The sequence below is a fragment of the Dasypus novemcinctus genome, chromosome 3 (assembly GCF_030445035.2).
Source record: "Dasypus novemcinctus isolate mDasNov1 chromosome 3, mDasNov1.1.hap2, whole genome shotgun sequence".
Lineage (NCBI taxonomy): Eukaryota > Metazoa > Chordata > Mammalia > Cingulata > Dasypodidae > Dasypus > Dasypus novemcinctus.
This window is the reverse complement of record NC_080675.1, coordinates 18,645,691-18,666,945: the sequence shown is the minus strand read 5'-3', so window position 1 is coordinate 18,666,945 and position 21,255 is coordinate 18,645,691. Positions and strand designations below refer to the sequence as shown.

Genomic DNA, 21,255 nt, shown 5'->3' with positions numbered 1-21,255 from the left:
GTGGAGACTCCACATATGAACATTGTTAGTGTGAGTGGAAATTGGTGCAGCCGGTTTGGAGGCTGTTTGCAAATTACCAATGAGATTTTTCAGTATGCATACCCAGCAATTTTACTTCTAGGAGTTTTCCTTAAGGATATTTTCACACATGCACGCAAAGATGTACAAAGATGGTTTTATAGTATTTGTTATGGTAAAGAAAAAATGGAAGCAAACTAATGCTTCATTAAAAGGGACTAGTTTGATAAATTATAATCTATGCACCGATGGAACACAATGCAACAGTAAAAAAATAATGAAGTGAGCTTTTTGTATTGATATAGAAATAGAATCAAGACATTGAGAGTGAATAAATTATATATCAGAATGTATAGAACGATTCTGTTTATGATTAAAATATACATACACATACAGTCACACCTTGGTACATGACTGCTTTGAAACTCATTGAATTTGGTACTTGGTGCATTTTGATGGCCGTCATTTGTTTGGTACTCAGTTCGCAAGTTAGAACTTGCCATAGTCAGTTGCCTCATGACCTCTGCCCTATTCAGCTGAAACGAAGTGCCATGCATTAGTCACGCAGTAGCTCTTGTCCTGTGCACATTCCATTGCAGTCTTAAATTAGCTTCTGTGGTCATTTTGTGTATTTTTCTGCTTTTTTCCTCATCATGCATCTTAAGAAAATGAGCAGTGATAGCACTGAACAGAAAAGAAAATTACTTCACACCACCATTGAGCAAAAAGAAAAAGAAATAATAGGTAAATATGAGAGTGGTATTCGCATTACTGATCTTGCTAGAGAATATGGTCTGCCTAGAACAACGGTCTCCACCATCAGCCCCACACGCAAGGAGTGCGCCCCGAAAGGAGAGCTGCCCAGCGCAAAAGAAAGTACAGCCTGGCCAGGAGTGGTGCCGCACACACGGAGAGCTGAAGCAGATGATGCAACAAAAAGAGACAGATTCCGGGTGCCACTGACAAGAATAGAGGCAGACACAGAACATGCAGTGAATGGACACAGAGAACAGACAACTGGGCTGGGGGGTAGGGGGCAGGGGAGAGAAAAAAATAAAAATAAATCTTAAAAAAAAAAAAGAATAAAGAAGCAATAAAAAAGGCTGATGTTGCGAAAGGAGTTAAAAACAGTAACAAAGCAGCATTCCCAAACACTTTAAGTTGAAAAGCTGTTAATTTGGGTAAATGAGAAGGAGTTAGTGGGCGACAGTGCATTGGAAGCCATGATGTGTGAAAAAGCAAAAGTGTTGAATGCTGATCTTTTGAAAAAGAAACCGGAACCCTGAGTTGAGTTTTGAAGTTTTTAAGGCCAGCCACTTCTGGTTTGATAATTTAAAAAATAAGTCCCGCATCCATAGCGTCGTGAGGCATGGCAAGGCAGCGAGTGCTAATAAAGAGGCTGCTGATGAATTCATCAGTGAATTTCAAGACTATGTCGAGGCTGGGGTTTTTTATTTGCCACTAAGTTTTTAATTGTGATGAGACTGGAGGTTTTTGGGGAAAAAATGCTGGGTAGAACCTATATCACAAAAGAGGAGAAGACATTACCAGAGCACCAACCAATGAAGGACAGGCTCATTCTATTGTATGAGAATGCTGGTGGGGACTTAAAGCTCAAGCCTCTACTGTTCTATCATAGTGAAAACCTGCGAGTTTTCAAGAAGCTCAATGTCATAAAAAGCAAACTGTGTGATGTGAAGGGCGAACAGCAAAGTTGGGTCACAAGGCAATTTTTCACCAAGTGGATAAATGAAGGGTTTTTTTTCAGTGAAAAATACTTGCTGAAGAAAGATTTGCCTCTGAAAGCTCTCCTACTTTTGTACAATGCGCCTCCCCCCCCCCAGGCTTGAAGGATGACTTGCTGGAGGAATTCAGCTTCATCAAGGTTCCTGCCCCTCAGCACTATTCCTCTCATCCAGCCCATGGACCAGCAGGTCATTTTAAACTTCAAAAAGTTGTTCACCAAGGTGCTTTCTAGTGGTGCTTTGAGATCACCTCTGACACACAGTTGACCCTCACAGAATTCTGGAAGGAGCATTTCAACATCCTCTGCTGCCTTAACCTTATTGTTAAGGCCTGGAACAAAGTCTCTTACAGGACAATGAATTCGGCATGGAAGAATTTGTGTCCATTAGCTGTACGGCAGAGAGACTTTGAAGGGTTTTAGTCTGGCCCCAAGCCTGCAGGTACAGAGGCTACAGTTGTGCAGAATATTGTCTCTTTGGGCCAATTCATGGGTCTGGAGGTTGATGCTGCTGATATTGAGGAGTGAGTGGAGGAACATCATGACGAGCTCAGCACTGAGGAGCTGCAGGAACTACAGAAAGAACAGCAACAGGAGGTGGATGAAGAGATTTCTTCAGGTGAGGAGAGAAGGAAGGATGTCCCCAGTTCCTTGATAAAAGAAATGTGTGCACAATGGGCAGAAGTTCAAAACTTTGTGAAGTACCATCCAGACAAAGCTCTGACCAGCAGAAATGTGAATTTATTGAATGACCAAACAATTTCACACTTTCAAGAAATTCTGAAAAGAAGACAAAAGCCGTCTTCATTAGATAAGTTTTTAGTGAAGGTGACAAAGAGTGTGTTAGAGCCTGTGGTGCAAGTTGAAAACAGGGAGAAAAGAGAGAGAACTCTGAAATGCAAGTGCCTGCTGTTCTCTAGGAAGGGGCTTTCCTTCCAAGCAACACTCCATGTAGCCTCTCCCCCTCACCACCCCATTAGGCCATGGCCTCTTCTCAGTGCAGGTAAAGTGAAGTTTTTAGTTTATTTAATCTAAGTATTTATTACTTTTTAGGTTTATTTCTCATGTAATGCAATGCTGTACAACCCTATCTTTTTACATGTTGCCTTAAAAATGTGCATTGTCTTTGGTTTGGGTCACATTAAATTTATTTACATTATTCCTTATGGGAAAAATTTGCTTGGTACTCATCATTTTTGGTTCTTGTTGCATCTCCTTGAACCAACTGATGACAGGTACCGAGGTACCACTATATATGTACTTACATATGAACAGCAACTTGCATATATTGAGAATACTCTTTTTTTAAAAAAAAATTATTATTTTTGTTTTTAAAGAAGCTTTATATTATATGTGTTACATAAAAAATGTAGGGAATTCCCATATGCCCCACCTCTCCCCCCCCCCCACTTTCTCACATTAACAACATCCTTCATTAGTGTCATACATTTGTTACAGTTGATGAACACATATTGAAGCATTCCTACTAGAAAACAAGTTAGTTTCAGTCTGAAATTCCTTGAGATTACATAAATTACTTCCTTGTGTCAAGAATGCAGTCAGGTATACAAACTCTGTAAGGTGATGTTATAGAACCAAAGACTTGAACCACCTGGCATTCAGGCTGGAGTCCTCCTTGTACTGGGCATTGCCGTCTTTCGGTAGGTATAACATGAAGCCTCGCATAGCTCGGGTGTGGCTTGCCCTGGAAATGGGGGAAGTCGTGGAGTCGGTTTGTGGGGCCTTTAAGTCTCACCGGTCCTTTTCTGATGGTGGAAACCATGCTCTGGAAGAGGATGGATTTGGTGGATGTGTGTGAGTAGTTGGGTGTGGCAATTAAGATGTTCATTTGTTCTTCAACTTTTACAGGACTTAATAGTGGCTTTTGTTTCACACACACACAAAAAGAATATATACTTCTATTGAAAGTATTTTTTTTTAAATATAAAAGAATATTTGGGATAGTTGCACATGAAAGCAGTATAAAATTCAAGGAGAAAGTGGATTCATAATTAACAGATAATTGGCAGCCTGTTTTGAAAACAGTTTTGTTATTTTTTAGCTACAAGCAATATTTGTTATTATGTGGACTGTTTTTTCATGTAGGAATGAAATAGTCTATTCTCTTAGGTATCCAAAACCTGGAAGGCTTTTGAATAAGAATTTCAATTATAAAGCATGTGAAAAATATATGAGTATTTTATTGGGGTTTTATGGGACTGATAAATAACACCCTTGTTCCTCACTCCAAGTTGAGAACCAACTGAAAGATAATACAGGGTTCAGATGAATGGGAGACAAACTATTAACTTTATTACCAATAAAGGCAGAAATTGGAGCCAAGAACTTTAGATCTGTGCCAAAAGGGTTTAACTGTGTTCTCCCGCTGAGTTAGATTGACTTATCCACCCTGTCACAAACATGACTGTACAGCCTACAGATTCATTGCACCAGGGACAGCCAGCCCCACATGGCAAGGAAGAGAACATGGGCGTCTTGCAGGCAGGTTGGCTTCCAAAGACGGAGACCCAGGAAGGGCTGAGACAGACATGTTCAGTTCTTTTTCCAAACTTGATCTCATAGGGAAGAATGAAGAGGGAGAAGGGAAGAAAGGCTCAAAATATTCTAATGTAGATCTTCTCAAAATGTGGCCCAGGAACCCCTGGGTGTCCCCAATACCCTTTTGGGGGGGCTGGGCTACAAGGTCAAAACTACTTTCTGACAAGATTGATGATGATGTTAATATATATATAATATATATTATATATATTATATATATAATATATAATTTATATATCTATAGATATATAAATATTGATATTGAAAATTGAAGTGCATTTATCTGAATAAATCAGTACACCATTATTTTCCAGATGACTAAAGCATCATTTTACAAAATCATGCCTAGGTAAAAGATCCATTTAAAATGCAAGATAGACCATTGGATTTTAGTGTAAAAGAGTACGAAAAGTTCGTTGATACATCAGGTTTCAGATTCTACATTGCAACTAACTGTTAAATTACCTCTTGTCAAGTCTTGGAATAATATCAAAGAAAAAAATCTGAAAAGACTTAAAATACTCCTCCCTTTTTCTAGCTACATATCTATGTGAGATATAGGTATTGCCTGTGTGAGATAATATATTGCAATAGATTGAATGCAAATATGGACTTTAGCTGTCTTCTATTAGGCCAGACATTGAAGAGTTTGGCAGGAATGTTAAATGATGTTACACTACCCACTAATTTTTTGTTGTTTTGGAACATATAGTTACTTTTTTTTTTAAAGATTTATTTATTTATTTCTAACCTCCCCCGCCCCCCGCCCCAGTTGTCTGTTCTCTGTGTCTATTTGCTGCGTCGTTTCTTTGTCCGCTTCTGTTGTCGTCAGCGGCACGGGAATCTGTGTCTCTTTTTGTTGCGTCATCTTGTTGTGTCAGCTCTCTGTGTGTGCGGCACCATTCCTCAGCAGGCTGCACTTTCTTTCGTGCTGGGCGGCTCTCCTTATGGGGCGCACTCCTTGCATGTGGGGCTCCCCTATGCGGGGCCCACTTGGCACGGCACTCCTTGCGCGCATCAGCACGACGCATGGGCCAGCTCCACACGGGTCAAGGAGGCCTGGGGTTTGAACCGCAGACCTCCCATGTGGTAGACGGATGCCCTAACCACTGGGCCAAGTCCGTTTCCCTACTTTTTTTTTAATAGTTATTTTTCATAAAAATATGTTCTTTATGTTAACATGTATAGGTTTATTGCATGTTACTTATTACATTATTATTTTAGAATCAATTAAATAGATATCTTAAAATATCTTACTTTCAATTCTTAATAATGGTACATATCAATAGATACAACCTATGTAAACAAAACTTCTTTGAGGTCCTCAGCAATTTTTAAGAGTTTAAAAAGATCTGAGGGCTACAAAGTTTGAGAATATCAGCTTTAGTGGACATCCCTGTACATGGAAGCAAGAGGTTAAAGGAAATTCTCGATAGTCATCTAATTCTTATTATTTTTTCAGTATCCCCAAATTTAGATATCTAAAGATTTGGTGCTTAGAAAAGGTTTGGCACATAATCTTGCTTTCAAGGAACTTGCCATATTTCATGGATTCTAAAAACACACATTTCTGCCCTGTTTTAACATCTCTGAAACTGGGGTACATCTTACCATAGATGGCATCGTTCAGTCGCAGTGGCCTGGTGGCATTTGTCATGTAGTTGTTGCTGTCTACTACTAGGGAGACTTGATTGTTACTCCTGGCATTTGCACAACTGCAGCTTGTAAACATTTCAGTGAGCTCACCAGTTACTGGCCACTTGAGGGAAGGGCATGAGTTCTGTTGTCTGAAAACTTTTGTTGACACCTGCTGGTAAGATCAAGAAAGCAGAGGCATCCACATTGCAACATGACTATTAGTGGCTGGGCAGAAAATCCTGGCAACAGTGGCAGAGCCCACATTTAAGAAATGCTGCATCACCCAATGGCATACATTGATGTTGATGACTGAGTCAGAAAATAATACTACATCCAATTTATTTTGTGTATATTTTGCTTTATAAAAAGTATGCAAAGGAGTAATTTGTGATAAAATCCATGTCTAAACAAGTCTAAGTAAGTATCATTAAGTATAAAATAAAAATTCTGTGTGGTAAAGTATGACGTGGTGCTTCTTGCAATCAGTGGGATCTCAATTGATAAAATATTTTGGTTAAAATCTAATAAAAGCACGTAGGTCCTGAGAACAAATGAGTGGTTCACACAATAAATGTGAGGTAAGTTGAGCAGCAGCACAACTGTGTGAAGTGAGGGCATTAGAGAAAACTTCATGAAGGACGTAGAGCCTGAACTGGGCCTTGAATGTAGATTTGAGAGAGAACATTGATTAATAACATTAAGTATTCTTATTTATGGTTATCTGCATTTAGAAAGGGTGTTTAATAACTAGAAGGTTTCTTTGGTTTTTAAGTTTGTGTCCATGTCTGTATTTATTTTGGGGTCGTGGGCATCTCTTTCCTGGACTCCTGCTAACCATTCTTCCTGACTTTGGCATGTCCCACGAGGAGCAGCCAAGTTATTCTTTTAAATGTGAATGCTAGCATTTTATTCCTCTGCTCTTAGAGCTCTCATGGCCTTCCCTCAACTTAGAAAAAACAAACTTGAAGTCTTTGTACCACATAGCATGGTTGACAAAGCCCCTGGCTGCCTCTGATCTCCTTTTGTACCACTCTCCCTCTTTGCAGCCTCACGCACCTTTGTGGGGGCCTTGATACATGCCAGGTGTGCCCGTCTCAGGTATGCACATTAGTCGCTCCCTTTGCCTGGAAGACTTTTCCCCCAGATGTTCTCAGGCCTTGATCCCATACTTTATTCGGTTTCTGTTCAAATGGCAGCTCTCCAAAGTGACTCCTTTGACAACCCCATCTACAGCAGCACCTTCCCCCTCTCTCTGTCTCCTTTCCTGCTGTTTCTGTTCACAGCACTTGCTGACATTATATTACATTTAGTTCATTTGTCTCCCCTACCAGGTGTAACCTCTGTGAGGATACTGACTTTATTTTTTTGTCCATATTGTGTCCCCAGGGCCTAGAACAGAGTCTGGTAAGTGGTAGGTTGTCAATAAATATGTGTTGAATGAATGAGCTGATAGTCAGAAAAAAGTATTTCTTGTTCAATATGAGTAATAAAGTACTGCTCTTCTGTCTTGGTGGGGAACAGGAAATGAACAATATTTCTTCAGCAGCTGAATCCTACAAAGAGGTTTTGAAACAAGACAATACTCACGTGGAAGCCATTGCATGTATTGGAAGCAACCACTTTTATTCTGATCAACCAGAGGTAGCTCTCCGGTTTTACAGGTGTGTTTTAAATTCAGTTTTTAGGACTACTATCCTGTGAAATATCAGTGAATATATATCTTAAACTATAATGAAGATGGAGTGAAAATGTAGAGAAATCACTTATAGGCCCTGCCTGTATGAAATGAAAAATTCTAATGCCAAGATGTTTTATGAGCACTAAAATAACATAAAATAATTTGGAAACATGCAGATAATAGGCATCTTGCAGAAACTTACCTGGATAATTGACTGAGTTTTAAATAACATTATTTGGGAAACGGACTTTGGCCCAGTGGTTAGGGCATCCGTCTACCACATGGGAGGTCCGCGGTTCAAACCCCGGGCCTCCTTCACCCGTGTGGAGCTGGCCATGCGCAGTGCTGATGCACACAAGGAGTGCCGTGCCACGCAAGGGTGTCCCCCGCGTGGGGGAGCCCCACGCGCAAGGAGTGCACCCGTGAGGAAAGCCGCCCAGCATGAAAAGAAAGAGCAGCCTGCCCAGGAATGGCGCCGCCCACACTTCCCGTGCCGCTGACGACAACAGAAGCGGGCAAAGAAACAAGACGCAGCAAATAGACACCAAGAACAGACAACCAGGGGAGGTGTGTGGGGGGGATTAAATAAATAAATAAATCTAAAAAAAATAAATAAAATAAGTAACATTATTGTATGGGTTAGCCATTTTATCATCATTCAATAACATTTTAATAGTTACTTGAAACACTTGTCATCCTCACTGACTTCATTAAGGCCACCAGACATAAAGACACTGAGGCTGAAGCAGTGAAGAGATTTGCAAAAAGTAGTCAGCCCCGTGTTCTGAGTTCTGATAAGGTCCTGAAACATGATCACCTGTTTTGTGAAGTATTGTCAACTCTTGTCCAAGTGTTTTTTCAAGGTCTACATAAATTATGTTCACTGGTTCCCCATTGAGCACATATATTTCTTTCCTCCATATGGTTCTGAAATTAATTTTTAAATTATGATTTTTCTCTTCAGCCCTTGGGTAATATTCAAGGAGAGAATTGGCAGCTGCCAAGAGTTCTTTCCAAATATATGTTGGCAGCACAAAATATAATATGAATGCTGTCCTTTATACATAAAGCTGACTTTACATTTCTACCCCCATGGCCCAAAGTGGGTGGTGGGTTGCTCAGGGCAACTGGGTGGATTTTCATTTGCTTATTTGAACTCTCTTGTCCTTCATTCCCTGGGATAAATGGTGTGTAGAAGCAGAATGGGGCTGTCAAAGCTAAATAACTTAGCATTCTAGCTGATGGTCTCGTCTTCCTCCTTGGGAGCTCATTGAAGGCCACTAGTCACAGCTAAATCACAAAATCCAGATAACCAAAACCGTGATCCAACTCAGATGGAAATGTAAGAGCTGAATGCTCATTCAAATTGGAAGGGAAGAAGTCAAAATTTCATTATTTGCAGATGACATGATCCTATATATAGAAAACCCTGAGAGATCTTCAACAAAGCTCCTAGAACTCATAAATGAGTTTAGCAAAGTCGCAGGTTATAAGATCAATGCGCAAAAATCAGTAGCATTTCTGTACACCAATAATGAGCAAGATCAGGAGGAAATCAAGAAACAAATACCATTCACAATAGTAAATAAAAAAATCAAATACTTAGGAATAAATTTAACTAAAGAGGTAAAAAACTTATACATCGAGAACTATACAAGATTGTTCAAGGAAATCAAAGAAGACCTAAATAAATGGAAGAATATTCCCTGTTCATGGATAGGAAGACTGAATATTATTAAGATGTCTATCCTACCAAAACTGATCTACACATTCAATGCAATCCCAATAAAAATCAACACAGCCTTCTTTAAGGAACTAGAAAAACTAACTATGAAATTTATTTGGAATAAAAAGAGGCCCCGAATAGCCAAAGACATATTGAAAAAGAAAAACGAAATAGGAGGACTCACACTTCCTGACTTCAAAACATACTACAAAGCTACAGTAGTGAAAACAGCATGGTACTGGCATAAGGAGAGACACACAGACCAATGGAATCGAATTGAAAGTTCAGATATAGAACCTCATGTATATAGCCATATAATATTCGATAAAGCCACCAAACCCTCTCAACTGGGAGAGAATGGCCTATTCAACAAATGGTGCCTGGAGAACTGGATAGCCATATGTAGAAGAATGAAAGAGGATTACCATCTCACACCTTATACAAAGATCAACTCTAGATGGATCAAAGACCTAAATATAAGAGCCAAGACCATAAAGATCTTAGAAAGCAGTGTAGGGAAACATCTACAGGACCTTGTAATAGGAAATGGCTTCATGAATATCACACCAAAAGCGCGAGCAGCAAAAGAACAAATAGATAAATGGGACTACCTCAAAATTAAAGCCTTCTGCACCTCAAAGGAGTTTGTCAAGAAAGTAAAAAGGGAACCCACACAATGGGAGAAAATATTTGGCAACCATATATCTGATAAGAGACTTATAACTTGCATATATAAAGAACTCATATATCTCGAAAACAAAAAGATAAACAACCCATTTAAAAAATGGGAAAAAGATTTAAACAGACACTTCTCCAAAGAAGAAATACAAATGGCTAAAAAGCACATGAAAAAATGCTCCAAATCCCTAGCTATCAGGGAAATGCAAATCAAAACTACAATGAGATACCATCTTACTCCCATAAGATTGGCAGCCATGAAAAAAACAGTAGAATACAAATGCTGGAGAGGATGTGAAGAAAGGGGAACACTCATCCATTGCTGGTGGGAATGCAGAAGGATCCAACCATTCTGGAGGACAGTTTGGCAGTTTCTCAAAAAATTATCCATAGATTTGCCATATGACCCAGCAATACCACTGCTGGGTATATACCCATCAGATCTGAAAACAAGGACACAAACCGATATATGTTCACCAATGTTCATAGCAGCATTGTTCACCATCGCCAAAAGTTGGAATCAATCCAAAAGTCCATCAACAGATGAGTGGATCAATAAAATGTGGTATATACACACAATGGAATACTACTCAGCTGTAAGAACCAATACACTACAATCGCACGTGATAACATGGATGAACCTTGAGAATCTTATGTTAAGTGAAGCAACCCAGGCATTGAAGGACAAATACTATATGACCTCAATGATATGAAATAAGTTAACTGCCTCAGAGAGCTAGAGTCTGGAAAAGTGGCTTACTGGAAATCGGGGGGTGGAGGAAGGATGTGAGTTAATGTCTGTAGGGGTGGAATCTGTGATGAGCTGGGGGTAAGTATGAGCACAAAGAAGGGACATAATGGGGGCAAGGGGTTACCTTCGGGTGGGGTTTTCTGGGTTTGAGGGGGGCTGGGGATGGGAAGAGGGGTAATATGGTCCAAGAAATAGGTGGGAGGGAGGGGCAACATACAAACATGGGAGAGTGCCAGAAGTTCGTTGAGAACTAAATGTTGAGTAAAACGTATCAAAGTATAAATAGGAGGGTCACCTGATTAGGACGCTCAGGGGGTATGGTCTGATGCGGGACGGACTCCGGAGGGAATAGCTGAAGGCTCATTTTGCCAAGGTGGGTTCTACCATTGGGTGGGGTGGACCCATATCCTGGGGAAGACTAATGCCGTCGAATAGAGAGAACTCTCTCTCGTGAGAAAGGACGGCTCCCAGGGCATTAGATTGGCAGGCGTTGTGGGCCCTAAGGGGAGGGGAAAATGGACGTGCAATGGATAGAACAAAGGTAAATAAGGGGGCAAAAGAGGAGTTATGTGAGAGTACACGAGGATGAATATAAAACAGCTAATATTACACCAAAAACATATAGGGGACGACAGACTAATAATGAAAACCATAAGACAAAACATAGGATAACTAAAAAATTTAGAAAACGGTACAACCTAAAGTATGGACCACATAGTAAGCACAAACGTTACCTTGTTTGAAAACTATAGTTTCGGAATCTGTACATCAGTTTCAGGAAATATGATATGAATAAGTTAAAAGATTATTGCTGTGGAAGGGAAAAGGTTTTATGGTGGATCTGGGGAAATACTGTATATTGTATATATGAATTTCAGTGATCTAAGACTCTTCTGAAGCTGACATTATGTTGGGATTCACTTTACGGGAAGTTTTGGATCACAGAGTGGTTCAACAATGGCAGCGGAGGAATACTGATATGGGATGTTATTGACAGGATATATATGGTTGACAGGGAGTTATACAGGGCATATGCCCAGGGTATATGGTAATGTCTATATATACTCATAGTGGAAACAATTAAAAACAACAGCTGGGGGGGTACTGGGCTCCTGGCCGGGGGGTCACTGTTGTGGGCCCTGGGAGAGCAGCGGCAGTCCTCCAGGTGCAACGGCAAGAACCAGGAAGGAAGGAGGGCCCAACAGTGGGCTCTTGATACTAATGGCTACACTTTTGAGCCTATGCACCTGCAATAAGAACAAGGCCTAGAGTAGCATTGTGCCTGGGGGTTTCCTCCTGACAGCCTTCATGTTACTCAAATGTGGCCACTCTCACAGCCAAACTCAGCGTGTAGATGTGATGCATTCCCCCCAGCGTGGGACACGACACCCGGGGATGAGCCTCCCTGGCACCGAGGGATCACTACCACATACCAGCTGAAGAAGCAACTAGAAAATGACCTTGAATTAAAGATTCAATGCGGAACAGCAGAATATACCTGTCTACATATAATAACATGACTTCGGGAAGCGGTTTGACCTAATGTAAGGGGGAAATGGAAAGGAGAAATGAGATTATAAGGCTGTGAGTCTCTAAAAAAGAGTCTGGAGGTTGTCAGAAGGAATACCCCTATGTACAACTGAACAGAGTCTAAGAGACAGATAAGGTAGATACAACCCCAGGTATTGGTTCTTTTGAGGGATAAAGAGACCCACGGGTTCTATGGTCATGGCAGAAGGGGTTCACTGCCATGACAGATGGCCCTTCTTTGGAGCTGGTGTTTCTGCATGATGGAAATGGACTCAGAGGGGATCTCTTTTCACAAGACTTGCATGCTACTTTATTGGAATTGTAGTTGGTGCTGAGTTTAAGATATATGTAGGGGATTTGAATCTCTGGACTGATAATATGACACCCAGGCCCAGAGCCTCAACAGACTTCAGCTCCTACACTTTGACTTATTGGACTTACTCCACTCAGCTAACATGGAGTTGAAGAAGGTCAACCACCACAACATGGAGCCTAGAGTGTCTACAACTAGAAGCGGGAAGAGTGCATCCAGTACCCATGTGGAATCTAAGCCCTCACTTGACATAGGTGTGCAATGGACACAACCAATCCAATGTCCACAGAGGAAATGTGAAATGGGTGTGGGAACGGTAGCCATGGGGGCTGCTGGGTGTGGGGAACGGGAGGAAGAGATGAGATGTGGAGGCGTTTTCGGGACGTGGAGTTGTCCTGGATAGTGCTTCACGGACAATTACGGGACACTGTAGATCCCCCCAGGGCCCACTGGATGGAACGTGAGAGAGTCTGGGCTATGATGTGGACCAATGACTATGGGGTGCAGTGATGCTCAGAGGTGAACTTACCAGGTGCAATGGATGTATCACGATGATGGGAGAGAGTGTTGCTGTGGGGGGAGTGGGGGGCGGGGGCGGTGGGGTTGAATGGGACCTCATATATATTTTTTAATGTAATTAAAAAATAATAATAATAAATAAATATTTAAAAAAAAAAAAAAAAGAGCTGAATGCTAAACACGGTCCTAAAATTAGATTAGAAGGTGTAAGGAATTTCTCTATATGCACCAAAGCTAAAATGTGTGGTTTTACTTTATATGACTATTTCTTATTTTGGCTTTCTAGCAAAGCATTTGGGTGGGGGTAGGGGAGATGAGAAGAACTTACATAAGTTGTTTCTGACTTTGCCTCTGGATATATTTCCCATGACTAATATTATTACAAAAGATATGGCTTTTGTATTTGCTTAAAAATTTTTTTTTTCATTTACTATAAATACTTTCTATTCATGTTCTCTGGGAGTGTGAAAAATGACATAGCGAATTCATTTCTAACTTGGTGAAAAATATACATATGCCTGAAAATTTCAAGTTGGTCTGACACCACAATTTGTATACTCTTTTCACAAAGGCGACTCCTGCAGATGGGTGTTTATAACTGCCAGCTTTTTAACAATCTGGGGCTCTGCTGCTTTTATGCCCAGCAGTATGATATGACTCTGACCTCATTTGAACGTGCCCTTTCTCTGGCCGAAAATGAAGAAGAGACAGCTGATGTCTGGTATAACTTGGGACACATAGCTGTGGTATGTTGTTTTTCCTTCTCTAGGGTACTGTCTGTTATAGGTTAGATATAGATTAGACAAGTTAGATAAGTTATAGATAAGTTAGTCTGAAGAAATTTTCAGGTGTTGTAAATCCAGGTTTGGTTATAGTCTTATATAACAATTTAGAGATTTCTAGGCGTCATAACTCATTTTATATTCCCAACTTAAATCCTCTTACATAGAATTCATGCTGGCTCCTATAATCAGTAATTGTTTTTTCTGTGACAGTGGAAAAGATTTATATGAGGAAAGAAGGGAGGAAATGGCAGGAGGAAGAGTATGGATTTGTGTGTGTGAATATACGCTCTTCTTTTGTAGGGAATAGGAGACACGAATTTGGCCCATCAGTGCTTCAGGCTGGCTCTGGTCAACAACAACAACCACGCTGAGGCCTACAACAACCTGGCCGTGCTGGAGATGTGGAAGGGCCACGTTGAACAGGTGGGCAGACTACTGGGGGCACAGTTGACTTTCATCAGAGAAAGACTGTCTTATATGGCTCTCATTATAAGTTATCATTAAAAAATGATCTCCGGAGTCTGACAGGCCTGGGTTTGAATCCCTTCTCTGTCGTTACTAGCTGTGTGACCGTGAGATGTCCTTAACCTTTCCGAGTCCAAAATACAGCACTTGATTTTTTTACAGCAAATCTGCTTCTCGCTGGTCTTCCCTTCCCTGGTAAACAGTTCCACCATTCACCATCCCCATCGAATTGCTCAAGCCAGAAATGTAGGAGCCACCCTTGAAAGCCCTCTAACATCTGCCTTCCTCCTGCCACTCTCACGACTCCCCCCTCCCACCATCAGCAGCACACCCTGGCAGTTCCTCCTCCAAGTCTCATCCTGAACCTGGCCACTTGTCTCCACTCCTGTCAAGTTCTCCAGACCACCATTGTCTCTTGCCTCGACTACTACCAGGGTTTCCACTTCTGCCCCCTGTAATACATCCTCCACAGAGCAGCCAGAGGGATTTGTTGTTAATGGGATATATTGTATTACTACTTTGCTTAAAATCCTCCTTGCACTTGGAATAAAACCTGGGCTTCAGACCACGGCCTACAAGGCCTCGCATTCCCCGGCCTCTGGCTCCCCCTCAGAGTGCATCTTCTGCCACTCCTTTCCCACCGACTTCCAGACACATCAGCTGCCCTGCTGGTCCATAAATATGCAGTGCTCATTATGACTTTTGGAATTTCCTTTTTTTCTTCAGATCCTTTAATGGTTAGTTTCATTTTGTCATTCAGGTCTCAGCTTAAATGCCACCTCTTTAGAAAGTCCATTTTGAACGTCAGTATAAATGAGCCCTCAGATGCCTTCCCATCTCCCAATTATTTTTCTTCCCAGTACTTATCATCTTATCAGATATTTTCATATTTATTTGTAAAATGTGATATATCAGCTGCATTGAAAGCAGAGATCTTATCTGTCCTATAGCTGCCTTATACTCAGCATCAAAAACAGTTTCTGGCACATGGTAGGTACTCAGTAAATACATGTGGAATGAATGATAGAGAAAATAAGGAATAATGGTACTGATCTGAGGTGTTTTGGGGAGGATTAGCAGATCATGTGTGCAGAGCACTTGCTGTGTAGGAAAAATGTCATATTGAGCACATGGTAGGTGCTTAATAAATTGTGTAATAATTATTATTTACATAACAAAAAGTTAAAGATGCTAAATGCAGTCATACACTATTAAAGGTAATTAACATGGGAAGCAGACTTGACCCAGTGGTTAGGGTGTCCATCTACCACGTGGGAGGTCCACGGTTCAAACCCCGGGCCTCCTTGACCTGTGTGCAGCTGGCCCATGCGCAGTGCTGATGTCACGCAGGGGTGTCCCCCATGCAGGGGTGTCCCAAGGGGATTCCCACGCGCAAGGAGTGTGCCCTGTAAGGAGAGCCGCCCAGCGCAAAAGAAAGTGCAGCCTGCCCAGGAATGGCACCGCACACACGGAGAGCTGACACAGCAAGATGACGCAACAAAAAGAAACACAGATTCCCGGCTGCTGACAACAACAAAAGCGGACAAAGAAGAACACACAGCAAATAGACACAGAGAAGAGACAACTAGGGTGGGGGGAGGGGAGAGAAATAAATAAATAAATGTAGTTAACAGTATATATTGTTACAGTCCTTACTTTAGAGATGAAGAGGCTAATACTCAGGGAGGTTGAGAACAATGTTTAACTTTTAACAAAACAAGGAAAGAAAGGTCATGGAATATTGCCTTTCTTTCCCCGAGTTCCCAAAGCAAATAAAATGGACTTGTATTTTATAGACAAAACCTTAACAGTTTTAAAATGAGAACCTGTTCTCTCAGGGACTTGTGCCTATATCCATAGGAAGCAAATGCTGCTTGAAGTTTTCTCTGCCCCCATGTTAGTGATTTTCTTTCCCTCCTGCTTATTTTAGTTTTTCTAGTATGAGATTAATTTTAAATATTTGGGTGAAATGTTTCATCATATTAGCCCCTTATTATTATTTAAAATGAATACCCACCATCCTATATAAACTGATATCATTTTGTCTGGGATTAGAAGAAAAGATACACTCATTTGCCCTAAGGTTATGAATAGAGGTTTTGGATGTAGCTACCAGACGGAGGGTCTTACAGCCTCTTGGAATGCTGAGTTTGGGGTCTTAATGATGCATGTGTGAACATCTCATGTCCCTCTTGGTGTCCTTTGAACCTATAGGCAGTAAAAAAAAATGTGAATTTTGTTCTTTGAGTACCTTAAAGAAAAGAAAGTTTGTCATTTTCAGTTGCTGTTCCACTTAAAAAATTGGTCAGCAATCTAATAACCGGTGCTTGCTCACTCTCCTATAGCAGAGAACAGAGGGTTAATCTAGTTTTTTGGTTGTTTTGTTATTGCTACATTAGCGTATAGGTAGGTTACTTAAAGCTTACTAAATTAAAGTATAATTAAGGGAAGCAGACTAGGCCCAGTGGTTAGGGCGTCCGTCTACCACATGGGAGGTCCGCGGTTCAAACCCTGGGCCTCCTTGACCCGTGTGCAGCTGGCCATGCGTGGTGCTGATGCCACGCAGGGGTGTCCCCCATGCAGGGGTGTTGCCAGGAGAGCCCCACGCGCAAGGAGTGCACCCCGTAAGGAGAGCCGCCCAGCGCGAAAGAAAGCGCAGCCTGCCCAGGAATGGCGCCACACACACGGAGAGCTGACACAGCAAGATGACACAATAAAAAGAAACACAGATGTCTGGTGCCGCTGATAAGGACAGAAGCAGTCACAGAAGAACACACAATGAATGGACACAGAGAGCAGACAACTGGGGTGGGAGTGAGAGTGGAAGTGGGGGTGGGGGCAGGAAGGGGAGAGTTAAATAAATCTAAAAAAATTGTATAAAAAAAGTATAATTAATGCCACTGAAATGTACACTTAAAAATGGTTAAGATAGCTCGTTTTATTTTATATATGTTACTATCATAAAAATAGTTTTAAAAAGATAAAGCTTTGGGGATTGGGTGTAGCTCAGTTGGTTAAACACCTGCTTCCCATGTACAAGGTCCTCGGTTCAATCCCCAGTGTTTCCTAAAAAAATAAATTAAAAAAGGGAAAAACCTTACTAAGTCAATCAATACCAACAAAAACAAGATAAAGAAGACTTTTTATTTTTTTAAGCCTTGAGAAGATTATGGTTTGGGCAGTAAGTGATACTGAATTATAAACTATATAAGAACAGTGGTTATGAAATAACTTTAAATCTACTCTTCTCTAGATTTAAAATTCTACTTTAAAAACTCGATTTTATTTTCTGTCTTTTGAAGTATTTTATTATTAACATAATTTTGGCAAGATGCAAATAGTTACTTGTATATTAGTAAGTAATTGTATTTCATGAGGAATGTCATCTGTATTTATCACAGGATCATGTATATTAAGGTCCTATCCTAGATAAAGGATTCTTTTACCAAAAGAAATCACAAAGATAGTGCTGATGTCTGTTCGCATACCTTCGGCTTTTTTTTTTTTTTACACAGGCAAGAGCACTGCTACAAACTGCGTCATCTTTAGCACCCCATATGTATGAGCCACATTTTAATTTTGCAACAGTCTCTGATAAGGTATTCTCTTTCTTTATTAATTTATCATCTGATCTGTTTTATTCCCTCTTGATTTAAAAGAAATCAATATATAAGGAATATTGATAAGAAATCAATATATAAGAAATTCTCTCCTTATCTTCCTGAGAAAAAATTTCTAAATACTCAATTAGATACACATAACATTTGCAGTTCAAAAAATAATTTAATAAACTTTAAATTAATTTGTCACCCAACAATTGAATAAACTTAATACCATTATAAATTGCAGGAGGATTCTTTAATGGGCTTTAAGATTTAGTAATTGGTTTTTACACCAAGGAAATCCTGTACAGTACTTACAGGTCATATTGCCACTAAGTCTCTGGTACAATCACTATGAAAGTGATTTAGCTGTGAACAATGTGGAGCTAGTGCAACTGTTAATGCTGTGTTGCACGTTAGTTAATATGCAAGTGCTAGAAGGACTCATGTATCATATTTAATAATAAGAGGAACACAAACAAAAGGCATCTGATAATTTCAGCATCTTTTTTTCTTCACCCGTTTGTTAGAATTCATGATAATATTTGTTAGTGATTTTCTGCCCTTTTTCATATTCTAGCATTCCTAGCTTCATAGGCCCATCCATCTGGAAATATTTTGTTTGTTTTGCTTTATATTTTCTTTTGTCAATATGACGCTGATCTCTGAAGATAACATAGATAAGACAGAAGCTAAAATCACCTATTAGCAGTCAGTCATGTAACTTTTAGTTGGAAAACTTCCTTGGAAAACAGACTCCTTGTTGAGTCTGTTTGGAGAATGACATAACTAAAAATGTTTCCTGCTGTAAGGACGAGTCTTGATAGACCAAACGACATTAAAATGTATTATTTCTCATAGCATGACTGTGAAACTATCCTCACTCCCATTTCTGTTTTGAACCTAAAATGTGCCATGAAAAAGTTGTAATTTTTGAGCACTTGTTAAGTGCTAGCCACTATGCTTGGTGCTCTATATACCTCCTCTACTTCTCCCTGCAGTGTAGGTATCCCTGACCTTTTCCTAGTCTTTTTTCATACAACTGATGTTTTGCTTGATGAGTGTTTACTATGTGCCAGGCACTGTTCTAGGCACAGAGGATATAGCAATGAATCAAACAGACAAAAAACTCTACCCTTATGTACCTTAAAGCGTGATGGAACCTGAGGCTCAAATGGCAGTGGCAGGTTCAGAATTCACATCTAGCTGCCCATATTTTTTTTCCACTGCATCATGATGCTACCTAGCTAGTTAAATCATAAAGGAGACTTGATTACTTTCTTTCAGGAATACTCTCACATTTTAATAATAAAGCACTCACGTGAGGTATTTCTTAAAAGGCTACACTTACATAAGAGAAAAATAGTATGTTAAAGAGACTTGCTATGATTTAAAAAGAAAATTTGTGTTTTAAAAACATATACGGGAAACGGACTTTGGCCCAGTGGTTAGGGCATCCGTCTACCATATGGGAGGTCCGCGGTTCAAACCCCGGGCCTCCTTGACCCGTGTGGAGCTGGCCCCGCGCAGTGCTGATGCGCGCAAGGAGTGCCGTGCCACGCAAGGGTGTCCCCCGCGTGGGGGAGCCCCACGCGCAAGGAGTGCGCCCGTGAGGAAAGCCGCCCAGCGTGAAAAGAAAGAGCAGCCTGCCCAGGAATGGCGCCGCCCACACTTCCCATGCCGCTGACGACAACAGAAGCGGACAAAGAAACAAGACGCAGCAAATAGACACCAAGAACAGACAACCAGGGGAGGGGGGGAAATTAAATAAATAAATAAATCTTTAAAAAAAAATAAAAATAATAAAAAAATAAAAACATATACATTACCAAAAAACTACCAAAATTGTATTATCTAAACTTTAGGATCAAAATACATTCATATAGATTCAATACAGTCAAATATTTTCTTTGGAATTAGAGACACCCTTGATAAATTTTTAAAACCAGATATCTTCCCAATATTAATAGTGCTAGTACCATTTGAAACCTCCCAGAATATGTTTTTATGTTTTAAATGAAACAGTTTTTGCTTGACTTTTCTAAAAGATAATACCCTAATCAAAATAACATCTTCATCTATGGTACACTGCAAATAGTTTTCCTAAACTATGCAGAGCTGGGTATTTTAGCATGCATATATTATTTTATGTATATAATACCATCAATGACAGGAAAATAAAACACAGGTTTATGAATTCATATTTTACTTTTCTCATATTTTTTCCAAGATTGAATTATAATCTAGTTGAGAGAATTCTAAAATCAAAGTAGTATAATCAAACAATTTGACCTTTTAAGAGCCTTTTGAATTTCTATAGTAGGCAGATAATGTGTCCTTAATATTATGCAGGGTCTTATTCTGTGGTTTTATTCTGGTATTTTTTACAGATTGGGGATCTCCAGAGAAGCTATGTTGCTGCTCAGAAGTCTGGAACAGCATTTCCAGATCATGTGGACACACAACATTTAATTAAACAGCTAAAGCAACATTTTGCTATGCTTTGAGTCTTCCTTACACCAAATATGTTCTTAGTAAGGAGCATTTTTCAAGGGGAAAAGTAGTGTGTATATATGTAAAACAAATACCTGTGCTTCATATGAGTGAAAGTGACATAGGGAGTTTAAATTAGAATGTATAATAAATATTTTATAATAATAACTTTTTAAGGTAAAAATACCATAAAATAAAGGATTTAAGCATTTGTAAGTGGGTCATGAAACCATCTCCCACATTATATGGTAGGTGTTTTTTTTTTATGTTTATAAAACATTTTAATGAATTTCCTCAGATTTTTATAAATGCATGTTTTTAATGTTCTTAAACTGGCCATTAGCCAACTTGTAGGTAGTAGGTCTGAAATCTGCCTTTAAAACTGCACTTTTAAAGCTAAACGTATATATATTTATCCTAAGTAGAAACTTCTTTTAGAGATTAAAGATTGTATTTAAAACTTTTTTACCAAATAGTTTGAGACACTGTACATTTTCTTCTATATTATTATTTTAAATAAATACTTAAAACACTATCATTCTGTTATTTTTCATGAGTTTTTATTTCAGTCATCTCAGATAACACAAGTTTTTCAGAAGTCCAATAATCTTAGAAATCAAATCATTATTTTAATTTTATTTGAAATGTACTACAATTTTGTTCTTTTCTGAAAAGTTATTTATGGAATATCTCATTGTTAATATAAGAAAATTAGAATTTGACATGAAGTCACAAGCCAGGAGTCAGTCTGACCGC

General features: G+C 39.7%; 1 protein-coding gene across 4 annotated transcripts in view; it reads left to right on the top strand.

Moving 5' to 3' along the window:
* Positions 1 to 21,037, top strand: part of TTC8 (tetratricopeptide repeat domain 8) — a 67,934-nt gene extending 46,897 nt beyond the window's left edge. For 2 of the 4 annotated variants that reach the window (XM_058292593.1, XM_058292592.1), the window contains 5 exons: positions 7,481 to 7,620; positions 13,726 to 13,900; positions 14,240 to 14,362; positions 17,920 to 18,003; positions 20,397 to 21,037. In XM_058292593.1, the coding sequence (XP_058148576.1) occupies positions 7,481 to 7,620; positions 13,726 to 13,900; positions 14,240 to 14,362; positions 17,920 to 18,003; positions 20,397 to 20,513 (639 nt within the window). In that variant the 3' untranslated portion in view covers positions 20,514 to 21,037. The remainder of the gene's footprint in view (positions 1 to 7,480; positions 7,621 to 13,725; positions 13,901 to 14,239; positions 14,363 to 17,919; positions 18,004 to 20,396) is intronic. The other 2 variants (XM_058292594.2, XM_058292599.2) reach the window with 1 other exon arrangement.
* Positions 21,038 to 21,255: the final 218 nt, after the last annotated feature.